The sequence below is a fragment of the Scyliorhinus torazame genome, chromosome 10 (genome assembly GCF_047496885.1).
Source record: "Scyliorhinus torazame isolate Kashiwa2021f chromosome 10, sScyTor2.1, whole genome shotgun sequence".
NCBI lineage: Eukaryota > Metazoa > Chordata > Chondrichthyes > Carcharhiniformes > Scyliorhinidae > Scyliorhinus > Scyliorhinus torazame.
The window spans coordinates 216,885,400-216,899,712 of record NC_092716.1 but is presented as its reverse complement, the minus strand read 5'-3'; the positions used below and the strand labels follow the sequence as shown (position 1 = coordinate 216,899,712).

General features: G+C 45.5%; 1 protein-coding gene across 12 annotated transcripts in view; it reads right to left on the bottom strand.

Moving 5' to 3' along the window:
- The window catches only part of plekha7b (pleckstrin homology domain containing, family A member 7b), a 713,202-nt gene that overhangs the window by 301,389 nt on the left and 397,500 nt on the right, over window positions 1-14,313 (bottom strand). For all 12 annotated transcript variants that reach the window (XM_072466383.1, XM_072466384.1, XM_072466385.1 and 9 more), the window contains one exon: window positions 6,392-6,475. In XM_072466383.1, the coding sequence (XP_072322484.1) occupies window positions 6,392-6,475 (84 nt within the window). The remainder of the gene's footprint in view (window positions 1-6,391; window positions 6,476-14,313) is intronic.

Here is a 14,313-nt window from a genome sequence, read left to right as displayed (position 1 = left end):
TTCTTCTGCCGCCTCCGCGGACCCTGGGACCGGGCTTAAAGCCCCAAAAATGCCGTTGCCGACCGGGCTCACACAAGTCACTATCAATAGGCGTTTTCTACAATCACCATCAATAGCCATTTTTATACCACCACAATCTGTGACCACATGGACCAATGTATCCCTCTCTCCTCCAAACAATAACGCTGGCTTAATGGGAAATATAAATAGCATGCAATGAGCTGGCACATTAGAATGAAGCACCTACTTTGGGAAGCTACTACACTGGATCACCAGCATGATAAATGCCAAAAAGCAGTAGGCTGAATCCAGAGCAACCAAAAGCTCAGAGCAAATCTCTATAGCACTACCACATCCAGTTGAGCATGGCGGTGGACAACCAAACAACTTTGGAGGTGGCTTCATTAACCTTCTCATTGTTCCACCCTAAGGAGCAGGGCTGGCTGAACATTTTGCAAATGTCTTCAGGTGTTCATCAAAAATGTTTCAAGTGGACAATTCCCTGGCCTCCTTCCCAAGTTTTCTGATAATCACAGATGCCAGTGTCTACCCAATTCAGTTTACTGCTCATTACATTAAGTGGCTGAGTCTGGAACCAAAGAACCATATCAAAACTGAATCAAAAAGGGAAAACCATTTCCCTGGTCAGTGGTCATAGATGACACAAAGATGGTCTGTTCAAAGCCAATCACAGTATCCCATTGCAAGAGAGAGTTCTTCAACAAGATGTCCTCAGCCCAACTACCAACTGCATCAGTGATCTTCCTTTTATCTTGTGGCTAAAAATTGAGCTATTTCCTGAATATACACAACACTAATCACAATACTTCCGACAATGAAGTACACATGTCAGCATATAGCCACGTTCCGGATTACTTCCAGGAAATATTTGCGCCCTGTGTAGGTTTACGGTAATAACCATCTCGAAGAAGAAAAATTTCAACTCTTTCCCCTCAACCTTTAGCAATTCCATCATTGTCAAATACTACAAGGACAACATCCTGGAGATCATCACTGACCAGATGCTTAATTAAATCAACCATGTTTAAGATGTACAATCCATAACTGGTTCTTAGTTGAATGGCTTATCTCTGGATTTCTCAAACCCTCTCCATCATCCACAAATCTCAAGTCAAGGGTATAACCTCCAAGACACAGCCACAATTGATACACCATTCAGTCGGTCAAAATCCTGAAATCTCTCTACTGAACACCATTGTATTATTAGCATCACAGTAAAGGTTGCAACAAGATCGCTTGCCACCATTAATGCAACAAGGGATGGGGAATAAATGTTGAATTATCAGCTTGCCCACACCCAATTATTATATATTTTTTTTAAACTGCTTTTTTATCCATACACTGAATTACATCTATTCTTGGCAAGTGTTCCCTCATTCTTTCATATTAAAAAATATATATAATTGCTCTCTATTTACATACGTATCTGCCAACATCATTAAATAGAAGGTGATCTCCGTGAAATTGACTGTACAGTACTCAGAAACTAACATGGACATCTGACAAAGGTACATAAAATGAAGCTACACCTTTTCTTTCTGAACCAAATACAGAAATATCGTTTAGAATATTCCATCAATTCCTCAAATAATCGTACTTACCAAAATGAATGATCCATTTGGGTGCTGAAAACAACAAATTATTGTTCTCCTCACCCACTTGCCGAAGTTTCAGGCACAGCAACCCAGGTGCTTATATTTTTCATCTACTGCTGCCATAGCAACTGAATGTATGGGATACGACAGAGCACATGGCTGATTCTCCGGGGCTCTATTACAGGTACTAACAGCTGCAGTGAGTGCTCAACACTGGGAGTGATAACTAACTGTTGTTGAATGATGGATTCTACATGACCACAGATCAGAAGATAGGCTTGAACTAAAATCAAATAATCAGCATTTTTCTTTTGCTTTGCACATTTCCAGATTTGTATTTATTTTTAAAGAGGTGTGTGGTGCTTTCCCGGTGTTGTTAACAATAAAGGTGTTGTCCCCTTATGAATATCTTTTAAATCCCAATGGATCACGTAACTGCTATTACTTTGAAATGGGAGGGGGGAGGGTAGGAACTTCAAACAGGTGATCTATTTCTTCAGCTGCCAGTTTTATCCTGTGTCACTTTTTGAGATTCAAAATAATTCAGCACTAATTTGCCCCTGCTAAGAATACACATTCATGAGCTGCACCTTTCTACATTTTTCACAAATAACACATAACAAATCGCACAAGGCGATGCCTCATCTGCTCTGAGCACCCAAAAACAAGAGCTCCACAAATTAGAGGCACAACAATATTAAGTTCAACATATCCTCGCCCTGTACATTTCAATTTGCAATCGGAAACCACTAGCTGAAAATGTTAGGCTGAAATATAGTCACTTAGAAATACAGAGCAGTAATTAGCTGAGTAGCAATTAATAAAAATGAGCTGCCGCACATCAATTGCATAGTTATTGAATAGGCTGACTGAATCTTTATTTATTGATCCTAAAAATAACTCACTCGGTTTTGGTGGACAAAAAAAAAAAGAATCACACAATTACCACATATCGTGTAACAAATCCAGGTGAGAAATTGCAACAAAAATTGCCCTTCTAATGACCTATTTGATTCAATCTTGATCTTTGTTATCTCTGACTCTTGGGAGAGATGCCGACCTCGGTATCATTCCTCTTTAAAAAAAAACAGCAGTGATTTTTCATTGCTGGTAATGATCAAGGGAAGAAGTGGAAAGTCCATGTTTAAACATCAGGCAAGAAACAGTTTCAGCAGGACTCTCATGTCATACACTGCCCCCACTTATTGCCCAAGTTCATGCAGGCAGAATGGGCAATTCGGTATGATGCGGCTGGACATCCAATGACCCTGGAACTGTACCCTCAAAAATTGTCAACACCATTCAAGGGGATAGCAGAAGGGAGAAACACAAAGTAGTAAGATGTACAGCTGTGCCAAATATATTTTACAAAATATCAATGTGGGCAAATATGAGGTCACCCAATTTGGACCTAAAAAGGTGCTTTCTAAATGATGAAAATTTAAGAACAGTTGAGGCCCCAAAAAGATTTAGGACATCTATGAATAGATCATTGGCATGTGCGGAAAATTATCAAAAAGACAAATGGAATGTTGGCCTTTGTATCTAGAGGAGCCAAGCAAAAGGAGGCAAAAGTTAGTTTACAACTATGCAAAGTCTAGATTTCAAACACATGGAGTAACTAAACCTTAGGATGGATACACTAGTCTTGGGAGAGCGTACAACATGGATTATCAGAATGACAGTTGGACACCACAAGGAGATGACTCAATCTAGGGATGCATTCCATGAACGTTAGGAGATTAAGGGCCAATTCAATTGAAATTTTCAGGATATTAAAAAGGAACTGGAGTAACCAGACAGAAACTATTTCCATGGACTGTGGAGTCTGGAAAAGCCAAACTTTTCAGGAAAGAAATTTGGAAATGGTTCTGATCATAACAGTGGAACAAGTTTGGAACTGTCTTCCGTAAATGGCCCTTGGTGCTAGGTCAATTGTTAATCTTAAATCTGACATTGATAGCTTAACTCAAGGTATCCATGAATATGGGGCAAAGGACTATGCCTATATTAGGTTACAGATTAGTCACAATCTCACTGAAGAGTGGAACATGCTTGAGGAGCTAAATGGTCTATTCCTGGTCCAATGTCCCCAAGTCAAATAAATTATCGGCTGCAACGTCCGATGGAGTGGCAATTGATAATTATCGTCACTCTGTTCAAAGCTTTTTACCTGAAAATCGAGCCAATCCTATCTTGCACCACCTTCTGACTCAGGTTGGGTCGGATCTGGACGGTACAGCACGTCCCCAAGGTCTAGCTTTAAGGGCTGTATCATCGAGGCATATAAGTCAAGCCCCCATTTTTACAGCATTAGCTGCTTTTAACAGGTGAGTTTAAAAGTCTATAAGGTGAGTGGGGTCAAATCTTGGCAGGGGTCTGATCGGGTCAAGTCAGATCTCTCAAAATGGGGAGATCGGTATAACAATTACCCAGAAGTTAGAACTGGTTTTAATTCTTCAAATCTTTTCTGTGCAACTATTGATGCAACACAGTGAGAACCATTCAAAAAGTTTGCAATTTAATTCACAATTTAAGGATGGTTCCTAGTGCAGGGCAATCCTTACCTGGAAATTCTGGGGGCAAGGTCTCCAGTACAACTTTAGGGGCACCCTCCCAGATATGGTGTACTGGAGCTCAGAGGTTACGCCCCAGTGTACATTTCAAGATTTCTGCACATAATCCAGACGAACAGCAACATTGTCAGTGGTGCCATCTTTCAGATTAGGCACTTAACGGAGGCCCCCTACTGTCCAGTCAGGTCCACGGAGAGTGACCCAGAGCCGGGATCGAACTTAGGACCTCGGCGCCATGAGGCAGCAAAGCTCACCACAGTGCCACCATGCAGCTCACATGCCTAGTTAAGTGCTGTCCAATTTGTCCTGCTTCTCCTCAAGCTGAGCTAACCAGTCCCTTGCCAATAGATTTGGCACCAACAGACAGGAAAGGTACTTAACCACTAAACACACCAGAAAACGTTTGAGCTTACAGCAAGATAAGTTTCAAGTCATTCTGATGCTGAAAATGTACTCCTACAGATATCAAGTCTTATTGTTCCGGCTCCCAATTATTGGAGATTTAAGAAAAATTAAAACAATTTATTTTTTCCATCTCTCAATCCCAGCTCTCTCTCGTTTTCTGTACATACATTAAGTTAAAACATTTAATTGATACTCTCTGCGCTGACTCTATGGGCTGGATTCTATGTCCCTATGCCGGCGTGGGAACGGTGGTGTTTTATGCCAGGAAAACTGGCGCAAAATGGCCACCAACTCCCTGTTTTGCTGGGGGCTAGCAGACTGGCAGCATAGAGCACCCGGCTCTAGCTGCGATACGCCCCAGAGAATTGCCAGGTTTGTGTCAGCGAATGCGTACGGCCCTGCAGCGGCTGCGCATGCTCCATGGCGGACGCAGCCAGCCCACAAAATAGTTTCCCCCCCCCCCCCTTCGGTCAGCTCGCGCTCTCCGGTCCACCCCACCACACTTCCCCAGCCCCGAATAACGTCCGCCCCCGCCCGTGGATCGGCCCTCCCCCGACTGTGGTGGTGCTGGACTGAGTCTACAGCCGCCACAGTCGGGTTCCTGACAGGTGAGACCATGCGTGTCCCACGCCATCGGAAACATGGCCGGTCGGGAGCGGAGCATTGGGGGACGGCCGATATGGCGTGCGCCGTACTCGGAGGGTACGCTGCTTTGGAGGAGGCGGAGCATCACAAAAGCGGCACTGCCCCCGATTCGGTCGGGTAATGTGAATCTCTGGCAGTTCGCAGAAAATGATTTCGGCGTTTGGCGACCGGAGAATCCAGCCCTACGGATTTCAGTAAGGATTATATAACTGTCCTTGTTTCACATCTTAACTATACTGTTATCGGAGCTGGATTATCTCCCCACGCTCGGGTCAGTACTTGATCCTCTCCTAGTTTTCATCAACATCCTGCCCCACGTGGCATCATTGGAAGACTTGATGCCACGTTTGACATGTACTGTTGACAGTCAGCTACACCTTCCTCCCACAAGTCCCGAAAGACGTGCTGTTTGGTAATTTGGACATTCTGAATTCTCCCCGTGTACCCGAACAGGCGCCGGAATGTGGTGACTAGAGGCTTTTCACAGTAACTTCATTGCAGTGTTAATGTATGCCTAATTGTGACAATAAAGATTGTTATTTAAAAAAAAGGTGCGCTATCAAATCGCTTAACCCATATCCAGACTCAATGACCAGTTGACATAGGTTGAAGAAAGAGACAGTGATGCTGTCTTATTCACAAAGTCCCTGATCTTCTGTAGTGGCCTCTACACTTAAATGGTCCTCTAATTACCCCCCCCTCCCCCGCCAAGTGAATCTTTCCCATGCCAAGCAGGAGGGTCGTACTGCTGCCCCAGCTGAGTTCAGCAAATTCATTCCATCTAGAATAATGGCAGGAACCATCCTGGTGCATGTAGGTTGGCTGGGGGAGTCTTGGGGCAAAACTGTTAACTTTTGAGGTGTGTTTCATCATTCGGACAATACTCTTTTAAGCTAGCATTCCACCGGAAACAAAGTACATTTCTCAAAAGACAAAACTTGCAATACTCCACAAATAGCAAACATAACAAATAGACATTCCAGCTGCACAGGCTTGGTGACTGGTCATATTTATTTTTTAAGTGATCAAAGAAATTAAGCATTCCTTTCACATTAGAATTAAATCCAGTTATGATAATTAATGCACCATTAAAATAAAGTTCCAGAGTCATAGCTCCCGGTGTACACTTTAATGCAGCATAATACTTACTGCTCTTTCAAGATGTACTCGGTGTTTTCTGATGAAATCTGCCCAGTCACTGGGTGCCTGAACGATGATGTCCATTCATTATGACTGTAATAAATCGCACAATATAATTAGCAACAATTCATCATTGTATAAAATACATTCCCCACACCCACCATGTGATTTTAATACTGCTTAGATTTTCTGAGCATAAGGGAATAAGAGAGTAATTTAATATTTTACAAATAGGTCTTGTATTTCAATATTTTCCTACACTTTCAACACAGGTATGTTGAATCTGCCAACAGCCTGCGGCACTGTATTGGTGCCAGCTCTCAGGTCATATATTATGTTCTGCTGGTTACAATACTCAGAATGACTCAAATTGAGCCAAGGCTTCTATTGATTCAAAAAAGTCAACAATATTTTAATGTTTCTAAGGAAACAGCAGCATTCAAAAAAACATGCAATTAACACTATTACTTTTAAGACCCACATTTTCCTGAATTTCTTCATGTCCAGGCAATGCAAGACCGTTGTATTGTATGTGAACAAATGCACCAAAAATACATCTCCCAGCTTTCATCAAATACTTGCTCCAGCAGAGTAATCAGCAGATCTGACAATTATTGATTCACAGTCACCTCCCTCTCGTATTTGCACTCTTTTACGCTGCTTTCTTGCAAGGTTTCTGAGAGTATTTTAGGAATTAAATAATGTTTTCATGCAAAATTCAAGATCTGATTTTTTCAAATATTTTAATTTCTTCCCCACAACTGCAAATACTGATTAACACCAGCAGAATGGTGGCACAGTGGTTAGCACTGCTGTCTCACAGTGCCAGGGACCTGGGTCCAATTCCGGCCTCTGCTTGTGTGGAGTATCTACATTCTCCCCTGCATGGGTTTCCTCCGGGTGCTCCGGTTTCCTCCCAGTTCAATGATGTGCAGGTTAGGTGGGGCAGATGGGGGAGTGTAAATGGGTGGAGTCGAAGGGTCGGTGCAGATTTGATAGGCCGAGTGGCCTCCTTCTTCACTGTAGGGATTCTATGATGACAAACAAACATAATCTGGTCTTCATTTGGCATAAAGATGTATTGGCCCAGCAGTTGATGTTGTACCACAACCAGAAGTGGAACCCCAGTTGATTTTCCCATTCCCTAACCCAGGTCTGCTAATGTTAATTCTGATGTGGAGATGCTGGCGTTAGACTAGAGTGAGCACAGTAAGAAGTCTTACAACACCAGGTTAAAGTCCAACAGGTTTGTTTCGATATCACTAGCTTTTGGAGCGCTGCTCCTTCCTCAGGTGAATGAAGAGGTATGTTCCAGAAACATATATATAGACAGATTCAAAGATGCCAGACCATATGCTTGAATGCGAGCATTAGCAGGTGATTAAATCTTTACAGATCCAGAGATGGGGTAACCCCAGGTTAAAGAGGTGTGAATTGTGTCAAGCCAGGATAGTTGGTAGGATTTTGCAGGCCAGATGGTGGGGGATGAATGTAATGCGACATGAATCCCAGGTCCCGGTTGAGGCCACACTCATGTGTGCGGAACTTGGCTATAAGTTTCTGCTCGGCGATTCTGCGTTCTCCAAGGCGGCCTTCAGTACGCGCGATAACGCAGAATTGCCGAGCAAAAAATTATAGCCAAGTTCCGCATACGAGTGCGGCCTCAACCGGGACCTGGGATTCATGTCGCATTACATTCATCCCCCACCATCTGGCCTGCGAAATCCTACCAACTGTCCTGACTTGACATAATTCACACCTCTTAAAGCTGGGTTTACCCCATCTCTGGATCTGTAAGGGTTTAATCATCTGCTAATGCTCGCATTCCAAGCATTGTCTAGCATCTTTGAATCTGTCTATATACATGTTTCTGGAACATACCTCTTCATTCACCTGAGGAAGGAGCAGCGCTCTGAAAGCTAGTGATATCGAAACAAACCTGTTGGACTTTAACCTGGTGTTGTAAGACTTCTTACAATGTTAATTTTAACACATTGCCCCTTCAAAATTTACCACAATGGACGAGAGATTCAATATGGAACCTTCTTTCCTTGCACAATTTTGTTACATTGAGGGCAAACTGTTCTGCAATTGAGGCACTGGTGAGCTGGTCACTTCTCTGGTTAATTATTTTATCTTGCACATCCCATGCTTCACCCAGATATTTGTGCTCTTTAATCTTCCTGCACTAACAATTATTACACTAAACAAATATTAATAAAACCTTGCTATTTCCCAGTAATCCACTTCAAATTAAAGCTCTTTATTCTTCAATGATAGCATTACCAATTTAATCAATCTCACATAGAATTTACACTTGCATAGTGTATATCATGGTCTCAATACAGCCCAAACCAGCCAGTGAAATATTGTTTTGAAATGTAGTTACTTATTATTCAGGCCAATGCAACTGTCAATTTTCACCCTGACAGAATGGACAGCGAGGCCCCTAGCTAACTAAACTAGTTTGGATAGTATTGCCTGAAGGACACATGAAGGTCAGGAAATTTTGGCAGTACTGCCTGACCTTCTTTAAATGGTGTCATGGGATTGACCAAAATGCACAACCTTGAATTAATCTCTTAAAGACGGTGCCTCCAACAATGCTGCACTCACAGGCTACTGCTCTCAATCTTGATTAGAAGTGCTCAATTGGGGCCTTAACCGACAACCTTCAGACACAGAAGCAAGAATGCTTTGAAAGCACCATATAAACGATGGAAGATAGTCATAAAACATCATGCATCACAGCTACATAAACGGAAGAAATTATTTCACACAAAAATACTAGATTTGCCTTATTTTAGTTTGTTATCAACATTATGAAAACTGAACCTCCTTGACAATTCAATTCAAAGGAGAGAACCATTGTTTCTATCCCTGCTTTGGCTGTGTCAGACTAATGTCCGAACACCACCAACATGCATTGCTTAGCACCAGCTGAACCAGATGTGACCTTCTGATGGAAACCTGACCAACATCATTATAAATTAAGTAGCTCCAGAATCCATGGCCATGCAAGTTGTGTTTGATAGAGACACAAGGCACCTGGCCGCACACAAAGCCTCTATTTTCTAGTGATGAGTGCTGTTGGGAACGGGGGAGGGGGTGAATAATTAATTTATGTTCAGGGTGTCATTTTATAAAACAGTTTTTAGAGAATCTTCTGAAACAGGCAATTTCTGTAGAACCTCACAAGGCAACTCAAAGCGCCAAGGCATCTTTGCAAGGCTGTACTGAACTCACAATGGTCATGTGTAGTTAGGTAAAGCACAGCTTAGAAATAAAACAGGCCATATACTTGTACAATATTTACGTACCACTCCAGGACTTGAGCACAAATGTTCGACACCGACATTCCTTTGCAGTACTGAGTGAGTGCTGCTCTGTCAAAGGTACCGGGCGGGATTAACCGCTGTCCCACACCGGCGCACGGGTTTCCCGGCAGCGAGGGGTCGGTCAATGGGAAATGCCATTGACAATGGCGGGATGAGTAGATTCTGCTGGCAGGCCCTGGCTCCCCCGCTGAAAAACCCGCAGCGGGGCAGTCGGTAAATCCCGCCCACCGTCTTTTAAACGTGATGTTAAATTGAGGCCCTTTGCCCACTTAGATGGATGTAAAAGATCTCATAGCATTATTTTGAAGAGCAGCAGGGGAGTTATCCCCTTGATCTAGTCAACATTTATCCCCCAATCCACATCACAAAAACAGACTTATCGGGTCATTGTCACATTGTTCTTTGGAGAAACTTGCTGTTGCAAATTGGCTGACACACTGATACGTTACAACAATGACCACACTTCAAAAAGTGCTTTCAGATAGCCGGTAGTCGGGGGTCAGAGACCCCCAGTTAGGATAGTCACGTGGAACGGGAGGGGGTTAGGAGTTCCGGTCAAGAGTGCTTGCGCATCTTAAAAGTTTGAAAGCCGATGTAGCAATGCTGCAGGAGACTCACATGACGGTGAGGGACCAGGTGAGACTTAAAAAGGGCTGGGTTAGTCAGGTGTTTCACTCTGGATTTGACGGAAGGGCTTGAGGGGTAGTGGTAATGGTCAGCAAAAGCGTACGTTTCCAGATGGAGGATGTGGTTGCAGATCAGGGGGGCGACCATTCGGTCCATCGAGTCTGCACCGGCTCTTTGAAAGAGCACCCTACCCAAGCCCACATCTCCACCCTATCCCCATAACCCAGTAACTCCACCCAACACGGAGGGCAATTTTGAACACTAAGGGCAATTTAGCATGGCCAATCCACCTAACCTGCACATCTTTGGACTGTGGGAGGAAACCGGAGCACCCGGAGTAAACCCACGCCCACACGGGGAGAACGTGCAGACTCCGCACAGACAGTTAACCAAGCCGGGAATCGAACCTGGGTCGCTGGAGCTGTGAAGCAATTGTGCTAACCACCATGATTGTGACAGGGGTGCTGGAGGGGAGGTTAGTGGCGCTGTACCTGGGGGTACAAAGGCGTTGGCTGGGCTAATGGTGGAAATGAGAGGGGTGGACCCTTGGAGGTTTCTGCACCCGAGGGAGCAGGAGTGCTCGTTTTTCTCGCCAGACCATAAGGTATACTCGCGGATCAACTTTTTAGTGGTGGGGAAGGTTTTGCTGGCTGGGGTTAAGGGATGTGGTACTGGAGAAGGAGGTAGCGCAGAGGCCGAGGTGGAAATTAGATGCGGGACTTTTGGGGGACCAAGGGTTCTGTGACAAAATTGAAAAAGTAATTGAGGAATATGTAAGTTTCAACTGTACGGTGAGATGTCGAAGGCAGTTGTCTGGGAGGCTCTAAAGGTGGTGGTGAGGGGTGGGATGATCTTGCTTAAGGCCAGCGTGGACAAAGAGGAGAGGTTGGAGCGGCAGAGGGTAATAGATGAGATGTTGGAGGTAGATAGGAGTTATGCAGAAGATGGGGAACCAGCGAAGTTGGAAAAGAGGAAGGAACTACAGGCGAGCTTTGACCGACTATCTACCAGGAAGGGGGTGCGGCAACTGAGGCGAGTAAGGGGTGAAGTTTAAGAGCATGGAGATAAGGCAGGTCAGCTTCGGAGGGAGACAGCGGTAAGGGAAATTGTTCAGCTGAGGGACAGGGCAGGGAAGTTGGTGCTGGTGGCTCCGGATCTGATTAACAAGAACTTTGAGGAATTCTATGAGAGGTTGTACAGATCAGAGCCACCTGGGGGAGACCGTGAAATGCAGGAATTTCTAGATGGGTTGGAGTACCCGAGGTTAGGGGAGGGGGATAGGGCTACATTAGAAAGAGCAATAGTGGAGCAGGAGATAAAAGATGCGATTGGGAGGATGCAGTCGGGGAAGGTGGCAGGGCCGGATGTGTTTCCGGTGGAATACTATAAAAAATTCAAGGATAAGCTGGCACCCCTGATGGTGGGGATGTTTGAAGAGGCGGTAGGGAAGGGAGTGTTGCCACAAACTTTGGGGCAGGCATCGATTTCCCTGTTGCTTAATAAAGATAAGGATCCGACAGAGTGTGGGTCGTATAGGCCCATATCACTTTTAAACGTGGACGCAAAAGTATTGGCGAAGGTACTGGGGGGTAGGCTGGGGGAGTGCCTCCCAAAGGCGATAGGTGAAGATCAGACGGGGTTCATGAGAGGGAGGCAGCTCTTTTCAAACATGAGAAGGGTATTGAACGTGGTTATGGCACCGGCGGAGGGGAAGGAAACAGAGGTGGTTGTGGCACTGGACGCTGAGAAGACGTTTGACCGGGTAGAATGGGGGTACTTGATGGCAGTTCTGGAGCAGTTTGGGTTTGGACCAAGATTTGTGGACTGGGTAAAGCTACTATATAAGGGGCCGAGGAAGAGTGTCCGCACAAATAACATCAGCTCGCGATACTTTTCTCTCCACCGTGGGACTAGGCAAGGATTTTTTAAAAATATATATATTTATTAAAGATTTTAACACAATTTTTCTCCCTTACAAACAATAAACCCCCCCCCCTCCCCCACCACGTAACAAAAAAAAAAAGAAACGGGAAATCGCGCGGAGCAAGATATATACATGACAAAATAGTATATTTCCATAGCTTGTACACTGCCTCTCTCCCGTACGTACCAGTTTCCCCGACTCTTCATGTTATCTCTTGCTCATCCACCCCCCCCAGGCAGCTTCCCCCCCCCCCCCCACCCCCCCCAGGTTGCTGTTGCTGCTGACCGACCTTCCTCTAACGCTCCGCGAGATAGTCTAGGAACGGTTGCCACCGCCTGTAGAACCCCTGCGCAGACCCTCTCAAGGCGAACTTGATCCTCTCCAACTTCATGAACCCAGCCTTATCGTTTATCCAGGCCTCCACGCTGGGGGGCTTTGCCTCCTTCCACATTAGCAAGATCCTTCGCCGGGCTACTAGGGACACAAAGGCCCGAATACCTGCCTCTTTCGCCTCCTGCACTCACGGTTCATCCACTACTCCAAATATTGCTAGCCCCCAGCTTGGCTTTCACCACCTGAGATATTGCTCCAGCCATGGACATGGCAAGGATGTCCTATGTCCCCCCTCCTGTTTGCACTCACGATTGAGCCGTTGGCCCTCGCATTAAGAAGTTCGAGGATATGGAAAGAAGTAGTGCGGGGGGAGATGTGGCAGAGCATATGGTGTCCTTATATGTCGATGACTTGCTGTTATACGTGTTGGAACCAAGTGTGTCAATAGGGGGAATACTGGAGCTGCTTCGGGTGTTTGGGTTTTTCTCAGGATACAAACTAAATTCAGACAGGAGTGAGTATTTTGTGGTGTCTCGGCTGGAGGTGGGGGTGGCGGGGGGGCTGCCATTCCGTGGGGCAGGGACTCACTTTAGATACCTGGGGGTGCAGGTTGCCTGGGAGTGGGGGGACTCCGCAGGTACAACATTTCTAGTTTGGTGGGGAGAGTGAAAGCTGATCTGGCAAGGTGGGACAGTCTCCCTCTGTCACTGGCGGGTCGGGTACAGGCGGTTAAAATGAACATGTTGTCGCAATTTCTGTTCATTTTCCAATGCCCGCCAATTTTAGAGAGAGATTGAAAGAATGATTACTTTTTTCATATGTGGAGGGAAGGTGGCCAGAGTTAGAAAGATGCTGCTACAGAGGGGAAGGCAGGCAGGGGGTATGGATCTTCGGAACCTGATGTACTACTACTGGGCGGCGAATGTGGAGCAGGTGCGGAGCTGGGTCCGAGGGGTTGATTCCCAGTGGGTCAGAATGGAGGAGAGTTTGTGCAGGGGGCCGGGATTGAAAGCACGAGCAACAGCGCCGCTCCAGATAGCCCCGGAGAAATACTCAGGGAGTCCAGTAATAATAGCTTCATTGAGAATTTGGAGGCAGTTTCGGCAACACTTCGGGTTGGAGGCAGGGTCAAGGGAAATGCCGATTCGGGGGAACCACAGATTTGAGCCAGGTAAGTGGGATGGAAATTTTTGGAAATGGGAGGAGAAGGGGATTAAGACACTAAAAGATTTGTTCCTTAGGGGTCGGTTTGCAGGATTGAAGGAGCTGGAAGCGAAGTATGGGCTGGAGCAGGGGGAAATGTTTAGATACATGCAGGTTCGCGATTTTGCCAGAAAGGAGATACAGAGCTTCCCGGTGGAGCTGGCCACCACATTGCTGGAGCAGGTGCTGATGACAGGGCGACTGAAGAAGGGGGTAGTGTCGGTGGTTTACGGAGCTATTTTGGAAGAGGACAAAGCACCATTGGAAGGGATCAAAGCAAAGTGGGAGGAAGAGTTGGGAGAGGATATGGAGGCGGGGTTCTGGTGTGAGGTGCTCCGGAGAGTGAACGACTCCACCTCGTGCGCGAGGTTGGGGCTGATACAGCTGAAGGTGGTATACAGAGCACACCTCACGAGGGCAAGGATGTGCCGATTCTTTGAAGGCGTAGAAGACGTGTGGGAACGTTGCGGGGAGGGCCCCGCAAATCACATTCATATGTTTTGGTC